The sequence below is a fragment of the Phocoena phocoena genome, chromosome 8 (assembly GCF_963924675.1).
Source record: "Phocoena phocoena chromosome 8, mPhoPho1.1, whole genome shotgun sequence".
Lineage (NCBI taxonomy): Eukaryota > Metazoa > Chordata > Mammalia > Artiodactyla > Phocoenidae > Phocoena > Phocoena phocoena.
In genome coordinates, this window is record NC_089226.1 from 84,698,223 (window position 1) to 84,717,007 (window position 18,785).

At 38.6% G+C, this 18,785-nt stretch overlaps 1 protein-coding gene across 1 annotated transcript; it reads left to right on the forward strand.

Moving 5' to 3' along the window:
* Positions 1-391: 391 nt before the first annotated feature.
* DEPDC7 (DEP domain containing 7) lies at positions 392-16,546 on the forward strand. Its single transcript, XM_065882328.1, has 9 exons — positions 392-507; positions 7,945-8,335; positions 9,935-10,062; positions 10,875-11,064; positions 13,968-14,179; positions 15,256-15,398; positions 15,576-15,701; positions 15,809-15,887; positions 16,208-16,546. Exons 1-9 carry the CDS (start codon positions 435-437, stop codon positions 16,399-16,401), a joined length of 1,536 nt encoding a protein of 511 aa, XP_065738400.1. The 5' UTR covers positions 392-434; the 3' UTR covers positions 16,402-16,546.
* The last annotated feature ends 2,239 nt before the right edge of the window (positions 16,547-18,785 follow it).

Below are 18,785 nucleotides of genomic sequence, written 5' to 3' on the forward strand. Positions count from 1 at the left end.
GAAGCCCAAGACAGTTAAACAGCTGGCCGAGCCCCAGACCTAATCCACGGCGGGACGCGCTTTGCATCCAGCCGGTCTGAGCCTGCTGCGCGCATACCTCTGCCTGCGCGTGGGCTGTGCCGACGGCGGGGGTGGGATGCGGACAGCGTGCGGCCGGCGCGGACTCGCAGGGCGCAGCACCCCGAAATACTTCCCACCTGGCTGTCTCGAAGGCGGGGTCCGCACCTTTTCCTCGCCCGCGGAGCCTCAGGTTACAGTCGGCCCCGGCCTGCACGTGACCGGCGGCGTGCGGCGCGCAGCGGCTGATCACGGGGCGGGGACTGGGCCTGGCGGGAGCCCCGCCCCATCCCGGGCCAGTTAACTGGCGGCCGCTGCGCTGGCGCCCACTTCGCTGTGCGGCGGTCTGGGGCGGCGGTGTCCGCGCGGCTGCGGCCATGGCCACGGTGCGGGAGAAGGCGGCGGCTCTCAACCTGACGGCTTTCCAAAGTCCCGCGCAGAGGCCTCCCAGTAGGTGTCGAGGACCCGGTCTGGGAACGCTGGGGGTCACGGGGCGGGCGGGGGGCGCAGGCTGAGGTTCTCGCGCGGGCGGGGGATCTCGCCAGGTACAGCCAGGTCCGCGGCCGCCTCCGAGAGCTCCGCACAGCTGTGGCCGTTCGGGCCGGCGCCCCCGCCGGTGAGCTGCTGTGCCGGACCCTGGTGCCCTCGCAGCCAGCTTTCTCCTAAGTTACCCGGACTTTAACTTCACCGCGCGCTAGTCTGTGCGCCAGCTGCGTGCCGGGCGCTTGCAGTAGGTCTCCAGACGTGCTCCACATCATTACTGGTTACTGTCTCAGCCACAAACCTTGACTCCACAATATGGCAAGGGGCCCAGTGCCTCTGTTGCCCAGTTTGTTGCCCAGACTCTTCCTGGGAGTGGTGAGAGGTTTCTGTTATATTAAGTTCTACCGGCAGGAACTTGGCATAAAAGGTATTTATTAGTTACACTTTCTGGATAAGCAGTATTTCAATGAGTAGAAGTTTTTGATTTTCCTTTTCAATGGTTGCATGAGATAAGGAGAAACACTGGTGAATTTTGCCAGCTTAATCATGTAACCTGGGAGGCAGGTTACTTAGGATGTTAGTATGCTAACATCTTGGTTTCTTTAAATGTCCAAACAATTGAACGGAATCGGATGATCGGTTCTAAAATTCCGATTTTAGCATACCCTACGTCTCAGTTAATAGAGTTAAGGGGTACAGATAATACTTGGCCTTTTTGTTTTCCTTTTAGAGAAGTTACAACTTTCCCCCCTTTCTGTAGCTACAATGTGGGTTGCTGTAGGAATTAGTTCCCTTATTATTAAGCCTTTCATTTGTAAAAGCAAACCAGTGAAACTGTGACTCCTTCCTCAAGGTGACAGTGGTCAGTGGATTGACGTGGGACAAATTGGGTGCATCTCAGTGCTCCCAGTTTTCTGTTTAACTCACAATTAATGATGCTCCTTTTAATCTTCAAAATGCTAATGATAAATTGTGATAGAGAACCACTTTTCATTTGTACTTTTCTAAAAAACGATCTTAACATTAATCTTACTCTCCAATTAAAAGGATTCAAATAAGCGCATGATGGCTACATTCAGAATTTCTCCAGTGTTTACAGTGTGAAGAGAAGGGAAATATTTCATCGTTTAGGAATATAAAATCAAATAATATTGGAAACAGTCTTGAGAATTCTTTAGGCTTACTTTCTGGGTGAAAGAAAGTGCCAAATTTTATGTGATTAAAAGTCCTGTCTTCTCTAACAGCTGAAATTCCTGTTCTGAGCTTTGGTCATTAGTGACCAAGTTCTTCGTATAAGGGAATATGTATTCAAAATTAAGTAGATGACTCTCAGAGGGAAGAGTTGAAGTGCTGGTCATTGAATTTGAACCCAAGGAAAGGACCACTGTCTTCTGCACACCAGGTGCAGTGGGCAGAGAAGGGCCCACTATGTTTTCTCATCTGTTTTGGTTGCTACAGTTGGAACCCTACCTGTTATCCTATGTTCATCCCCCTTCCCACTCTTTAGTTGCCTTGTCACAGTCCTAGCGAGCATGGTAATGGGAGCCTGTGTTCTTGGTTCCCTGCCATTCTCTTTCTGTGTCCTCTGGCAAGCAGCTTTGTATTTTTGTTTCTCTATTAGTAATCCTTCCATAGTTTAAAGGGGCTGTAACAACCAGGGACCTGATTTATGTAGAAGAAATAAAGTCTGTATGCTAACCTTTAGTAAGTAATTTGAAGAAATTTGTTTTTTAATATAGACAAGCAAGAAAGTGGTATGTTATCCTGTTATCCCTTTATACTGTAACCTAATTCTTTGAATTCACCTGGTATCACTTTTCCAGGGAGCTCAAAGTACTTCCCATATGCTATCTCATTAATCTGTATGAATTAAAGCAGGGGCCAGTGCCTACTTTTGTTAATAGTTCTCTAAACATATTCTAAAATTGTTCTTTATTTATTTTACATAGTTTACCTGCAGCCTTCTTTTCAGAGGCAATGTCAGTCTTCAGCATGACATCTCTAATGTTGTGTAAGAGGAAAACAAATTCTGGATTACCAAAACCAATATGCAGTAAAAGTGTTGCAGTATTGATACTGGCGTATAGGAAGTTTTCCCTACTCCGTCACATCTGCCTAGTTTTAACACTCAAAGCACAGCTCTCTACATTTATCTATTTTCATGAAATTTTGGTTAATGTCCAATAAATGTAGTTCTTTTCCTTTGTCTTAACAATTCTGTGAGTAATGTTTTAAAACCTCTTTTGAAAAAAAATAATTCTTAAGAAAAATTCTCTCAAATCCTAAATGATTTAGGATTTTATATACTTGTTATCTTCTGATGAGGAGTTAAATCTTCTGGTATGTGTCACATTTGTCATCTCACCTGCTAGTGGTCTTTATTTGACTGACTACTGTTCAGCGCTTGACCTCATCATCCAAGTGGTATGAATAGGTAGAGGGTAAACTCTTTGAGGGTGGGGACTGTGTCTTCTTAGTTCAAAGAAAGGAAGAGGAAGAAAGAGACCTTCCTCTTTTTAACTTTTTAAATAAACTTAAACATTTTTAGAATAGATTTAGATTTACAAAAAGTCACTAAGTTAGCATTTAGAGTTCCCATATGCCCTTCACTCAGTTTCCCTTATGATTTAACATCTTACATTTAGTGTAATACATTTGTCACAATTAGTGAACCGATATTGATAGTCCATACTTTTACTCAGGTTTCCTTAGTTTTTGCCTAATATCCTTTTTCTGTTCAGGGTCCCATCCAGGATATTACATTACAGTGAATCCACATGTCCTTCGGCTCTTCTAGATTGAGACAATTTCCCCTTTCGTTTTTATACGTCTGTTAATTGCTGGTTATGTGCCAGCCACTTTACATATATATCTTAGATGACCTTCACAGTAACTGAGAGCAGTGGAATTAACTCTGTTTTGCACCAGAAAAGTTAGGCAGTTTGCCCAAGATGGCATTATTAGTAATGATGGAGCCAAGAATAGAGAACCAAGTTCTCTGGGACTCCAGAACCCACACTCTCGTCTTTTTCTATTCACAGAACCTAGCACTGTGCCTGCTGCATTAACACAAGTTTCCATGTCTAAACAGTATTCAATTAACCTAGGGTTTCTGAACCTCGGCGCTGCTGACATTTTCTTTGTTGTTGCGGAGCTGGCCTGTCACTGTAGAATGTTAAGCAGTGTCCCTGGCCCCTCTACCCACTAAACATCCGTAGCATTTCTCCCTCAGCTTATAACAACCAAAAATGGCTCCAGACATTGCCAAATGTCCGGGGGGAGTAAAATCACCCACTAAGAACCACTGTGTTAACCCTTCTTTAAAATATTTTAATAGTTGGCAGTAATCTACAACTAACAAGTATTGCATAATTTGAACCTCTGTGAAGTATAAGGAAATTTGAATGAAATAAGGTACTAGCTCACTGTTTCTTTAAGTTTTGTGCAAAACTGCCTAACATGAGCTCTCTGAATTCTTTTCTTTTGTGTGTGTTGGGGGTGGGGGCAGTGTAATGTCCAAAATTGAAAATACGATTGTTACATATTCATTTAGAAGTAGCATGTTTTAGTAACTCTTGTGTGTATGTTTACCTTACAGTGGGATCCAGTTTTATAATGTGTCTATTGATCTTCTAAGGAGTTAATATAATCTCACTGATTGAAATGATTATAGAATTGTTTTCACCCTTAAATTGGTTTTCACAGCAGGGCCATAGTTGATGCTGATTATCCCCTTGTGACTTAATGAGTAAATGTAATTTCTTGACCTGTCTGCCTTATGACTTGATTTTTAAGGAATTATTATTATAATAACTTGATTATTTAGTGTACCTTTTTAGAAATAAAAATGATTTTTTTTTTTTGCGATACGCAGGCCTCTCACTGTTGTGGCCTCTCCCATTGCGGAGCACAGGCTCCGGATGCGCAGGCCCAGCGGCCATGGCTCACGGGCCCAGCCGCTCCGCAGCATGTGGGATCTTCCTGGACCGGGGCATGAACCCGTGTCCCCTGCGTCGGCAGGCAGACTCTCAACCACTGCGCCACCAGGGAAGCCCAGTAAAGATGATTATTAGTAGTGTTACAAATACACATAAGTCCAGTATTAGAAGTTTAACTTTTTTATGGCTGGTAAACTTTTTTGGGTAGATTTCAAACACATGCAAAGGATGGGTCTTTGCTTTTGAAAAATAGCTATTGTTTTCACACAGATAAAGAAGAGCCTGCTTGAAAACTGAATGTTAACTAGCCTAGACTTATACAGTGCTCAAGAGCATGTGTAGTATGTTATAGATCTAGTTTAAAACAGTTTCTGAGCCTCTTGATAGCTTCTCAAAGCTTTTTATTCGACAGGTCAAATTTGTTACTATGCTTCATTTCTTACATATTTTGTTTGGTGTTCAATGACCATGTCTAAATGGAGAGAGATATAATTTTAGTCTCCAAAGTCCTGCAAATCAGCAGTTTAGACCTGAAACATACCTTAAACATAGTGTTTAATTCTTGTATCAGTAAATGAAGAAAACAAATTATAAAAGTTAAGTCTGTTTTTCAGGGTTATCGCAGCTGGTCTCTAGACTTTGATCATTAGGTCATGATGCTTTCAGAACATGCTTAACCAAGTGTAAACAAAGAAGCATCAAGATGTAGACAGTGATGAATTTTCAAGAATTGTCAAGCTCATATGCAAGTGAAGTTTGAGGACAAGCTGAAGCTTAAATTCTGATTGCTAGACTTACAAAACATTCATTGTATACTTTGGGTCTCTCGAATCCTGTTTAGAAGTCACAATAATTCATCTTACTGGGCCATGGTCAGCGATACCAATGTTCATTTCAGCTCTTAGATGATGATAAATAAGAAGTTTCAAACCAGCATGTGGGGGATCTATGTTCAACTGGTGAAGTCAGCATTAAAAAAACAGGTTATCCTGGTGTGGGTTTTGGCATATTTACTCATCAAGTCCAGGGTAGATTATGTATTAAAATACCTGTACGAACATGAGTTAGTTTGGGTCTGCGGGTGGTGATGCTTAAGGGGAAATATCCCAGGATATTTGCAACCAGGATGCAATGGTTGGGAATTAATGGTCAGTGAGAACAGAGGGGACCTGAAAGGGCTGAATTATATTATGCCTGGAGAACTCTGGAAACATTGTGTGGCTCACAGGTGCCTACTATCCTGCTCTAACCTGTTCTTTAATCTTTTATACTTTGTTATCCAACCTGTAAGACTTCCTGATTTCCCATATTTAAACAGCAAGTTAATATGGGGAAATATATTCTTTATTTCTTAATTCCTCTGTGAAGATTAGCCTTTTTCACATCATTGAGGCTCTCACCCCCATCAGTTGTCTTATTGATCTCAAATTAATAAGTGAGTCAGCCTTATCTTTTAGGGTTTTTATGCTAACTTACTTGTAGCTCAACTGTTATGATTTATGTGTTTCATCTTTAGTATTATTACTAGCCCAGAAGTCTGTTTTGTTGGTACTTAATAGGCAATCTGAGCTCTACAAGTTTGAACCTTGCTTATTTTCCTTTCCTGTGTACTATGGATAGTATATATCATAGAATTATGATAACTGTCTTATTTTAGGAGTAATGACTACTAAGTGTTTTTAAATAGCTTGGTTAAGGATTCAAAAATCTTAAAGTTGTTTTTTTGTTTGTTTCTTTAATCTCATTGGCTCACTTAAAGCTCTTTCAGTTAATCCAAGTCTTCAATGAAAGGTTAATGCTAAAACTATCTGCTTTTTTTTCAAAGCTTTTTTTAGAAAAATTATTTAATTTATTTATTTTTGGCTGCACTGTGTGTTCGTGGCTTCGCGTGGGCTTTTTCTAGTTGCGGCGAGCGGGGGCTACTCTTCGTTGCAGTGCGCGGGCTTCTCATTGCGGTGGCTTCTCTTGTTGTGGAGTATGGGCTCTAGGCACAAGGGCCTCAGTAGTTGTGGTGCATGGGGTTAGTTGCTCTGCGGCATGTGGGATCTTCCCGGACCGGGGCACGAACCCGTATCCCCTGCATCGGCAGGCAGACTCTCAACCACTGTGCCACCAGGGAAGCCCTGACTTACTTTTAATATATTTATATTTAAGTACTAAGAAAAGCTAGTATATATTTACTACCTGTAAAACTGAGGGGGAAAAAAAATACTGAGGGTAAGTTTGTTTAATTCACTGAGCCTCAATTTCTTCAAAATACGATTATTAATAACTATTTTAGAGAAGTTTATCAGTTTATTAAATGAGAGAAGGCAAAGTCATATTGTAAGTCCTCAAATGTTAGCTACTATTAATAATATAATGAAGATTTGAAAAAAGACTGAAGAACAGACATTAAGTTCATTTAAATCTCAGCTATAATCTCTGGTATGTTAGGAAGTTAAGAATATTAAATGCTAATCCTCCTTTTATTTAGTTATAGTGGCTGGAAACAGTACAGCTACTCCTAGTTCTGGATACCAGGGGAATGACCTGGACATATTTTGAGATTCCATCCAGTGCATGATTCTGGCTCTACTCAGTAGAGACTAAATACAGTACCAGTAGTAAGTCTGGTTTCAGCTTGATTTATCTAGTTGAGTCTCCATAATTCAGTTCTTAAAACTGCTCACATATTTGGAAAACTAGCATCAATTACTTCCTTCTTTGTTTAGTAATGAATTCTGAAGTATCTGGAATTTTTTTTTTTTTTTTTTTGCGGTACGCGGGCCTCTCACTGTTGTGGCCTCTCCTGCTGCGGAGCACAGGCTCCGGACGCGCAGGCTCAGCAGCCATGGCTCACGGGCCCAGCCGCTCCGCGGCATGTGGGATCTTCCCGGACCGGGGCACGAACCCGTGTCCCCTGCATCAGCAGGCGGACTCTTAACCACTGCGCCACCAGGGAAGCCCTGGAATTTTAAAATATAATTTTGATAATTAAAAACAATCTTGCTGGGACTTCCCTGGAGATCCCATGAGATCACCATGTCAAAGATGTCTTTTCTGACCTCCCATCTAAAACAGCATTCTCTTTCTTACCTGGCTTTATTTTTCTTCTTGGCACTTATCTAACATATACATAATGTCTGTATCTTCCCACAAAGAATAAGTCTGTAAGAACAGGGACTTTATTTTGCCCACTCTTGTATCCTAGCACATAGAACAGTGTTTAGCATATAGTAGGCACTACATTTTTTTTTTTTTGCGGTACGCGGGCCTCTCACTGTTGTGGCCTCTCCCGTCGCGGAGCACAGGCTCCGGACACGCAGGCTCAGCACTACATTTTTTAATGAGTTGCTACTAATAATTTCATATTTCAATAATAAGCTGCCCTCATAATTGTTTCTTATAACTTTGGAGATTTGCTTAAGGATTGCTTAGACCTTATTACAAATGAGTGAGGTAACTGTGGTTTTTCCCATTCCAGGTTTCAGTGTAGCCCAGAAGCCATTTGGAGCCACATATGTATGGAGCAGCATTATAAACACTCTTCAAACACAAGTGGAGGTGAAAAAACGAAGGCATCATTTAAAAAGACACAATGACTGTTTTGTTGGTTCGGAAGCTGTGGATGTCATTTTTTCTCACCTAATTCAGAATAAATACTTTGGTGATGTAGATATTCCTCGGGCCAAAGTGGTGAGAGTGTGTCAAGCACTTATGGACTACAAAGTATTTGAAGCCGTTCCGACCAGAGTCTTTGGAAAAGACAAAAAGCCTACATTTGAAGATAGTAGTTGCAGCCTTTATAGATTCACAACGATACCTAACCAAGGCAGTCAATTAGGCAAAGAGAACAAACTGTTTTCACCTTCCAGGTTAGTCTATGTTCGATTTTCATTTACTATTGGCAGGGGGAGGTGCCTCTTTAGTGCAGTAGGTAGCGTGTCTCATAATATTGGCAGGGGGGATATTGGCAGGATTTTGTCTACTTTTTAATGAGATGCTGACTGACTGTTATTTTTGGAACAGTAAATTAGGCTAAAATCTGGGTCTGTGGGTAAATTTGATAAAGTAGAGCAAACTTTTGTTTATTTGGTATCTCCTAGAATTCTCGTTTGTTCATATATTTAGCAGAAACCATCAACAAACTTTGATTTTTCTGCTTCAGGTTACAATTACAGTATAAAAAATGTTAGAGAGTTTATACACAAAGTGGTATGAGAATAGGAGAGGTGAAGACAAGCAGGTGGGTTGTCGCTAGAATCCAGAAAATAGCAGATGTGAAATATGAAAGGAGCCAGTATGCAGAAAGTTTCATAGGACGTTTTAAGGAGTTTGCACGTGATCACACAGATGTTGGGGAGGCCACAGAAAGATGTTAAGCATGATGAGATTGTATTTTAAGCAGCTATATGGACAGCCTAACGGGGAGAGGAATCTTGCAATATTGTGGTCTACAGATGAGGGGGAAGTAGGCAGCAGTGGTGGAGAAGCAGGAATCATTTAAAGGGAGCCTGGGGGACAGAATTGTAGAACCCAGTGATTGAAATGGATATAGGTGATAAGTGCATAGCTAACGCAGTTATTTGTCATGAGGTAAAACTTTTCCCTTTTATTCCCCTCAGCTAAGCTTTGAAAAGGTGACCATGTAATTGAAGCTCTTACAATTCAGATCTGACCCAAAGTCAGAGTTTTAGTGTATTGACTTTCAAATGTGTTTTTTTTTAACTCTAAAACATGATAAAATTTACCTCTCTATATATAAGAAGGAAGTAGGAGGATAAGGTAGGGCACAGTCAGTACTTTCCAAATGTAGGTCCACGTGCTTTATCTGAAACCTTTGGGAACAAATGCGTTTAGGAATTTGGAACTTTGGAGATTTTAGAGAGGTCATTATGTACATATATCATTTACTAGATCACACTCTGAGAGGGATCTGGGATAGCATCTGGTAATCAAACACACTAGTATTTCTGCAATGAATATATTCACACTAACTGGGATAGATAAAGGCTGTGATAGTCTCAGAACAGGTTTTGTCACTATATGAATTCTGAATAAACTTTAAGTTTTTCAAAGCTTTTTGGGTTTCAGAATTATGAATAAGAGATTATAGTTCTGTATTTGAGTGCTATCTACCAGAGAATGCCCCAGAAAGAGAGCTAACTAATAAAAACAGTAAGCATAATGAAGTTTGACTGTGTTTGATTATGTTTTAAAATTGGCGACTAACATTTTAGTCATTGAATTACTTAAATCTAAATGCTCAAAGGAGAATTTATGTAGAGTGTGTATATTCAGGCTTGAGAAAGAAGGTGGGATGTTTTTGTATTTCATTCTACTCTTAGAATTTGTATTTGTTATGTTTTTGCTCTGAAATACATAAACTTTCTAGAAACTCTTAGCTCTCAGATTCAAAAATATTTCTGTAGGCTTACTAGTAAACAGGAATTTATGAAATAATTTCATTTTAGGTATGCAGATGCATTATTTAAGTCCTCTGATATCAAATCTGCAAGTTTAGAGGATCTGTGGGAAAATCTGAGTTTAAAGCCTGCCGAATCCCCTCACGTAAATATCTCTGCAAACTTGTCTCCACAAGGTAAGCTAAAGATGATACAGGAGGAAGTAGAAGACTAACTTCAAATAAAGTTATTTAAATTTTTTCAATCTTAACCTTTATTAGAATTTAGATATTCAGAGCATAAAGAAAGAGCACACTGTGTATTAAAGCTGTTTATATTAAGTTTTAACAGAGGTCTATTATCTTTAACAAATAGATCAGTGTTGCAATTCTGGAACACTGACTTTTGTCCTATCAGCTGGCAGAGATTCAAATCTGAAATGTTTTACATGCAGATTTTAAAAAATTTATTTGAAATCTGCTCTCAGATACATCTTTCCCTAAAATTCTATTAGGTTAAATAAAAATTTGAGAAATATATTAAAACATTAACAGGGTTCTATGTTCTTCCTTGTCTGTGGCAATGGAATGTGGTTTTAATGACTGATTTCCACCTTCCCTCCCCCATCCCATTTGTGGAAACCCTGAGCGGAATAATCTGCAGCCAATGGTTTCAAACCAGTTTTCAGATTGAATGAATCATTCTTTCTTCCAAGGTCCTTATTAACATGTTATATGACTTGATCTCTTATCAAGCCGTATTGCTTTTTACAGTACAAAAATGAAAAGAATTCCTGTTGTCCAAAGTCTGTTCTCCTACACTTTAAACAAATCTTGAATTGTTTTACTTTGTTATAAGAAACTACTTCATAAAATTGACTCTCTCTCTTCTTCTTTTTTTTTTTCTTTTGCCACAAGTTTATTAGCTTAGACCTGCCTAGGCAGATATTGTGGTGAGCGTGTAGTAACTATTAATCGTTACTTTTCCCCTTGTTATTTTCCCTGTGCAGTTGTTAATGAAGTATGGCAAGAAGAAACAGTTGGGCGTCTGCTACAACTTATAGACCTTCCACTCCTTGACTCCCTCCTCAAACGGCAAGAGGTGGTACCTAAAGTTACTCAACCTAAGAGGCAGCCTGACTTGGTCAGCAACAGGAACTATCTGGATCGAGGGATTCTCAAGGCTTACAGTGAATCTCAGTATGTGGAAATACATATAATAATTTGAGTGTGTTTATAGGAAGATATTAGTAAGATAATCTTTTGACTTCTTCTGTCCATACAATCAGATATGCTTTGTCAATTGATATTATCAGTATTGGGAAAAATGAACAAAATTACCTTGGTCAAAATTACCGAGATTTAAATGTCATTATTTTTCATATTCATTTTTGTTTCACATATATCTCACTTGCACATCAAGTGAAGAAAATTATTATGTTCCATCTTCTTTGTTAAAATGTAGGGCTGTCTGCTCTCTTAAAGCTGTCTGGTCTTCAAACGGACCTGGAACAAAATGAACAGATTTGTCAAATTCTTAGACTCCTTTGACTATATATGCTTTTATAGTCTTCTAGAATGTGTATTAAATATGTGTTTTTCGAAATTGAGTTATTTGTAGTGAGGTGGATGGACCTAGAGACTGTCATACAGAGTGAAGTAAGTCAGAAAGAGAAAAACAAACACCATATGCTAACACATATATATGGAATCTAAAAAGAAAAAAAAATGGTTCTGATGAACCTAGGGGCAGGACAGGAATAAAGACGCAGATGTAGAGAATGGACTTGAGGACACAGGGAGGGGGAAGGGTAAGCTGGGACAATGTGAGAGACTGGCATGGACATATATATAGTACCAAATGTAAAATAGCTAGCTAGTGGGAAGCAGCCGCATAGCACAGGGAGATCAGCTCAGTGCTTTGTGACCACCTAGAGGCGTGGGATAAGGAGGGTGGAAGGGAGATGCAAGAGGGAGGGGATATGGGGATGTATGTATACATATAGCTGATTGACTTTGTTATACTGCAGAAACTAACACATTATAAAGCAATTATACTCCAATAAAGATGTTAAAAAAAAAGAATATATACTTATCCCATATGTATTATTATAAGTTAAGCATATATATATATTTATTTTATTGCATCACCAACACCCTGGTTGTTGTGATAAAAATCTATTATATTGAGTTTACTATACTTTTCATACATGAGTCCTCTTTTAAGAATTAGTTCTGCCGTTATATTTAGTTTTACAACCATATTAAAAATAACAATTAAAAACAACTAAGTATGTTTTTAAATTAACTAGTTTTATTAAAGAAACATCATGAAATAACTCTTGCTCTCACCTTTGACTACACTCTCCTGATTAAAAATTTGAAGGCTTAACTCCAGGTGCTAAGGGAATTATGATTTCATTTTTCCTTAAGGAGTTCTATATTCCTTATAACCTTGAAACTCTTCCCCTAAGTAAAATTATTAAATGTTAAAATCTTGTATTTTCTAGTTTATTTAATTTTTAGTGATTTTTGCCTTAGCAGATAGTGTTCCAGTAGTTAGGAAGATGCAAATGTTTGAAAGGAATACAACTTATATTTTTAGTATACTTTACCATTTCTGCATTCTAATGAATTATTAATAACAGTTGAATGTCAAAAGGTACCTTAAACCCTTATGTGAAAAAATTAATCCCAACATACTACTTATTGAACTCTATATAAAGAGGAAGCTTATTATTCTACAAGAATTTAAATTACATTTCTACAATCTAAAGTAACATGTGAAAAAAATTTATGATTACCTTAAATTTTAAGTACAGAGTCAGAAATTGACCTTAAAGTTCATCTATCTACATCTTATGATGAAGCTGATGACTAGAGGAAATGACATGACCTGGGTGGTGGCAGAATTAATTGTCCTGAGTCCACAACAGTGGAGGACATGATTTTTTTTAAACTATATATATTAACAAATTGAATATTAAAAGTTAGTCATTCTGCAGATAAATGGATAAAGAAGATGTGGCACATATATGCAATGGAATATTACTCAGCCATGAAAAGAAACAAAATTGAGTTATTTGTAGCGAGGTGAATGGACCTAGAGACTGTCATACAGAGTGAAGTAAGTCAGAAATTGAAAAACAAATACTGTATACTAACACATATATATGGAATCTAAAAAAAAAAAAAAAGGTTCTGAAGAACCTAAGGGCAAGACAGGAATAAAGATGCAGACATAGAGAATGGACTTGAGGACACAGGGAGGGGGAAGGGTAAGCTGGGACGAAGTAAGAGAGTGGCATGGACATATATACACTACCAAATGTAAAATAGATATAGCTAGTGGGAAGCAGCCGCATAGCACAGGGAGATTAGCTCGGTGCTTTGTGACCACCTAGAGAGATGGGATAGGGAGGGTGGGAGCGAGACGCAAGAAGAAGGAGATACGGGGATATATGTATACGTATAGCTGATTCACTTTGTTATACAGCAGAAACTAACACACCATTGTAAAGCAATTATACTCCAATAAAGATATTAAAAAAAAAACCTAGTCATTCTGTTCCTTGAAATGTAGCAATTTTCTTAAGTTACCCAACTGGCATTTTATTAGAAATGGTAATTAATAGTTAATTATTTTAAACCGTACCTTATCTTCCTGTATTCTCTTCTAGCCAAAGTCAGAGATGATAGATCATACACAGAGCTTTGAAGTAAGCAATACTATATTAGAAAAATGCTGGTCTAAGAGTCAGATCTGGGATCTAGTCCTACCTGGGACCCTGAGCAAGCAACTTAGAGTTTCTGGACCTCCATAGTAAATTTAAGGAGCAGAGTTTGCATTTTGGTGTCTTTCTCAGGCCTATATTGTAGTGGATGGATTCTGTTTTCACTTAAAAAAAAAAAAAGACATATTAAACCCAACTTTTTATCTGTGATTCATGATCTAACTATATATTAAAAAGAATTACACATCTCTTTATCTAGGTGTTTAGAGATTTATTCTGGTAGGAAACTTGAAATAGCTAGTAAATTAGGTACTGAGTGTATGTTGGTTATCCTTTGCTTTTTAAAATAATAATTATTTTCTCCCATAGGGAAGATGAGTGGCTTTCTTCAGCAATTGACTGCTTGGAATACCTTCCAGACCAGATGGTTGTAGACATAAGCAGAAACTTTCCTGAGCAACCAGATAGAACAGACTTAGTGAAAGAACTTCTGTTTGATGCCATTAGCAAATATTACAGTAGTAGGGAACCTCTGTTAAATCACCTATCTGATGTTCATAATGGAATTGCAGAACTCCTAGGTAAGTAAGATGTTACTGGATACAAGAATTTCTCTTTTGGAGGGAACAGGAAAACGTTACTTGTCCTCAAAATTAACCAAAATGGTACTACTTCAAGCTGAGAGTGGATCTGGATTAATTCATGGAAAGTGTGTTTTTTCCAAAACTTCTAGCCCTCATTTAGAAAGAGGCTTTAATAAGCTCTGAAATTATTCAGGGACTTCTGGTTGCTACAGGAGAATGCTGCTCTCATTCACTGGAAGCTTAATAAGCATAGAGTAGCAGTTCTCTTTTTCAGAAAGTGTTATCAGCACTATCACCATTCCCCCTTCATTCTCTTCACAATGGCAGACACTCTGCTTTATCTCTGTACCAGTGAGCCAGACTGTTCCATATGGCTTGTTGAAAACAAGTTGCAGGTTTCAGAGAATCCTTTATTTTTCTCAGGTAGAGTTGGATACATCAGTACTGTATACAAAGTGTACCCTCGAAATGTAGTGAAGTATTGGAAAACATAGACTGAGAATTTATTTACAAACCAAGTTAGATTTAACATCTTAAGATTTGTGTATGACAAGGACTTAGGACTGGCCAATTTGAGTATAGGCTTTTTTTTTTTAATTATTTATTTTTGGCTGTGTTGGGTCTTCGTTGCTGCGTGCGGGCTTTCTCTAGTTGCGGCAAGCGGGGGCTACTCTTCCTTGAGGTGCATGGGCTTCACGTTGCGGTGGCTTCTCGTTGCAGAGTGTGGGCTCTAGGCACGCGGGCTTCAGTAGTTGTGGCATGTGGGCTCAGCAGTTGTGGCGCACAGGTTTAGTTGCTCTGTGGCATGCGAGATCTTCCCGGACCAGGGATCGAACCTGTGTCCGCTGCATTGGCAGGTGGATTCTTAACCACTGTGCCACCAGGGAAGTCCCAAGTATAGGCTTTCTTGATGGTATTGGTCATTCATTGTAATTCCTAGTCTTTTTGTTTTGCTTTTGAACATCATTTTGGATAAGTTTACTGATTAGCATAAGCTCTAACTTGAATTTTGTTCCCTTTGATATAGTCGTGTCTGGTCAAAATTAAAAGCATTTTTTTTCTTTTGGCTGAAGTGAATGGGAAGACTGAAATAGCATTAGAAGCTACTCAGCTCTTTCTAAAGCTTTTGGATTCCCAAAATAGAGAAGAATTTAGAAGACTACTGTATTTCATGGCTGTTGCAGCACATCCTTCTGAATTGAAATTACAGAAAGAAGTAAGTCTTTTGTCTAAATGTTAATTGTATTCAGTATCTGTAATATTTATAGGACATATCCGTCATCAGCATCAACTATGCTGAAATGGATTGTAGCTATTAATATTTAACATTCCCTTTTATATTACAATTCTTAAAAATATATACCGTTGGGTGTGTGTTGTTTTATTTTTATAGAGTGACAACCGAATGGTTGTGAAAAGGATATTCTCAAAAGCTATTGTTGACAATAAAAATTTATCCAAAGGCAAAACTGATCTTCTGGTACTCTTTTTAATGGATCATCAAAAAGATGTTTTTAAGGTAAAACTCTGAAAGTAGTTAAGTTGATCTTATGTAATAGATCACTAGATTAAAATGCATTTGAATAATGTTCCATGTTCCTTCTTTTTTTTTTTTTTTTTTTAAAGATTCCTGGAACTCTACATAAAATTGTCAGTGTTAAGCTCATGGACATTCAGAAGGGGAGAGATCCAAACAGAGACACAGGTAATCTGAGAAATACTACTTCCATGTCTCACAAGGATAAATTCCTGGTGTTTATTTGAAAGTGTTTTGCTGTAAGTAGTTGCACTTTAATTTCAACTAGACTCTAATCAATCTCCTCAGAGCCATCCAGCCTTAGCTGAGAGCCTCCTTATGTCAAAAAGCAACTTGACAGGGTTCGAAAGTCAGCAGTGCTTAGCATCTTTACATGCATTTTACAAAATGGGGAAAAATATATATAAGTATAAAAGTGTTGCTTGATTTTTCTAGTTAAGTCTGAGGAATAGATTCATTAACTGAACTTTTTACTTTTAAACTTTAAGGATATATTTATTGCCAGAAAATTGATCAAAGTGATTATTCTGACCATACAAGGAAGACAACCAAGGATGAGCTAATGAATTTACTAAAAAATATTGATGAGGATTCAACACTTTCTGCCAAAGAGAAGAAAAAATTGCTAGGTCAGTTCCATAAGTGTCACCCAGACATCTTTATTGAGTATTTTGGGGACTGAGTGTTCCAGTGTCTGTATATAACTTGTGTATTTTAAGAATAAATTATGTATCCTAAAGATCCAATCACATTGTAATATTGGATGTTCTTCTAGATATGAAACTGTACTTAATAAAACTTTTTTGTATAACTTTTTGTGTCTGAAACTGAGTATTAGATGGTGTATTGCTGTTAAGTATTGACCTCTTTTAGGTGGGTTGATTTATAATTATTGTGCATGACACTTAATAGAACATCCTAGGAATTTAAATGATATGACATTGCAGTGTTTATGTAAGAAAGTATTAAACAGTAAGGAAGTCTGTAATTACAAGTTAATAGGAGTATGATTTGTACCTTGAAAGGTATACTTCTTAAAGATACAAGATAGAAACTTAGGCTATGCTACAGTGAATTTGTCAATTACCATAAACTGTAGACAAGTAAAAATTGAGCTGTCCTAATGCTTTTGAAAACTTCAACATCTTTTAAAGCTTATTGTGGAAAATTTCAAACATATACAAATATGGGGAGAACAGAATAATGAACTCTCATGTACTCATCATCCAGTTTCAACAGTTGTCAACCCATGGCCAATCTTGTTTATTCTGTGCTCCCACCTCAGCAAATTTCATATATCCTATCACTTCATCTATAAAGTTTCAGTATGTATAGCTAAAAGATAAGGACATTAAAAACATAACCACAGGGACTTCCCTGGTGGCTCAGTGGTTAAGAGTCCGCCTGCCAGTGCAGGGGACACGGGTTCGAGCCCTGGTCTGGGAAGATCCCACATGCTGCGGAGCAAAGAAGCCCGTGCTCCACAACTACTGAGCCTGCGCTCTAGAGCCCGTGAGCCACAACTACTGAGTCCGTGTGCCACAGCTACTGAAGACCGCACGCCTAGAGCCCATGCTCCACAACAAGAGAAGCCACTACAATGAGAAGCTTGTGCACCGCAACAAAGAGTAGCCCCCGCTCGCTGCAACTGGAGAAAGCCCACGTGCAGCAATGAAGACCCAACACAGCCAAAAATAAACTTAAAAAAATATGTAGGAATTATGACCAAAGAAAAAATAATAAAATGAGGCTGAACTTTAAATTTAGACTTTTAATGAGAGGTAGGGAAAACTAAAATGATGTACCAATATGCTAGCATGTCAATCTTTTGTAAGATATAACTGATACTGACTAGTCTTTAAATGGGATAAAGTTGAGGACATATCTATAGTATAAAATACCAATTCTCCTAATAAAGCAGGGAATAACTATGTCAGGTGGGTTTTTTGTGGTGTGTATTTTGCTTTGTTGCATAGGCAAGAAAGGAAGCCAGCTCTCTACAATGAAGTGAAAGAGAAGATACTTCATAATTCAGGGGTGAGGAAGTTTTTAGAAACAAACTACTGAAAGTGTGGTGAGACCATAGTTGACAAAAACTGTGTACTACGTGATTTGCAACCTTTATTTTGCACTTCATGGAATAACATGATTATTTGGCAACAAAACTAACACTTTTCCTTCAGGGGAAGGCAGAACTGCCTAGTTATATTCATGGTCCTAGAAGAAGTGGCCTTCTAATAGAATGTTAATTTCATGGAAAATCTAGTAAAACCACAGTTTACCTCAAACTTCATCAGCACAAAGTTTTATGAAAAATTGATCATGTTTATGGCAAGCATCGTCAAAGTTTTAAACTACAGGTCTGGTGCTACCCTGAATGCCTTGGACAACCCTCTTGTATCACTAGAACTGTCAATCGTCATTTGCTGCTTGCCCTCATTCACTAATCCATGATGTCCTCTTGGAAAGCCATCCCCACTTAAACACCTGATGCCTAGGTGACTAAGAGCTTCCCCACCACTCTAGTTGAGTAGCCCAGGGCTAAGCACTGATCCAAGGACAGCCTACCTGGAGACTAATGAGACTGCACAAAAATCAGCTTGGCCAATCAAATTCTGTATAGAAAGATCTAAATTTTGAAGGAGGAACGACTGAAAAATAAAGAAGCTAGTCTGTAGTGTAGAGAGGAGTGAAGCCAACTGCAGCAAGGAGTAGAGATGTGATGAAAGAGATCCTGTATGTCCTGGGGAGATGATAGAGTAGTAATAATCTAGAGCAGCAGCCAGCTTGCTTCTTCCAAACCCTAGGTAGCCCGTCAGTGAAATCCCTTTACCTTGAGGTAATTTGAATTTCCAGTTCTTGTAGCCAAAAAGCAAACTGGAACATGTGTCAATGTTTTTAAGATTTAAAGGAAACAATTCAAAATATATCAAAAGATTACAAGGGAGCCATCCAAGTCGAATCAGTGGTTTTGGTGGTGTTGCAGCATCTTCTCCACATGTGAAAATTGTTTATACTCATCCTTCAAGGAAGGTATGGGGACTCTCACTGGGGGCGTGGAGGTAG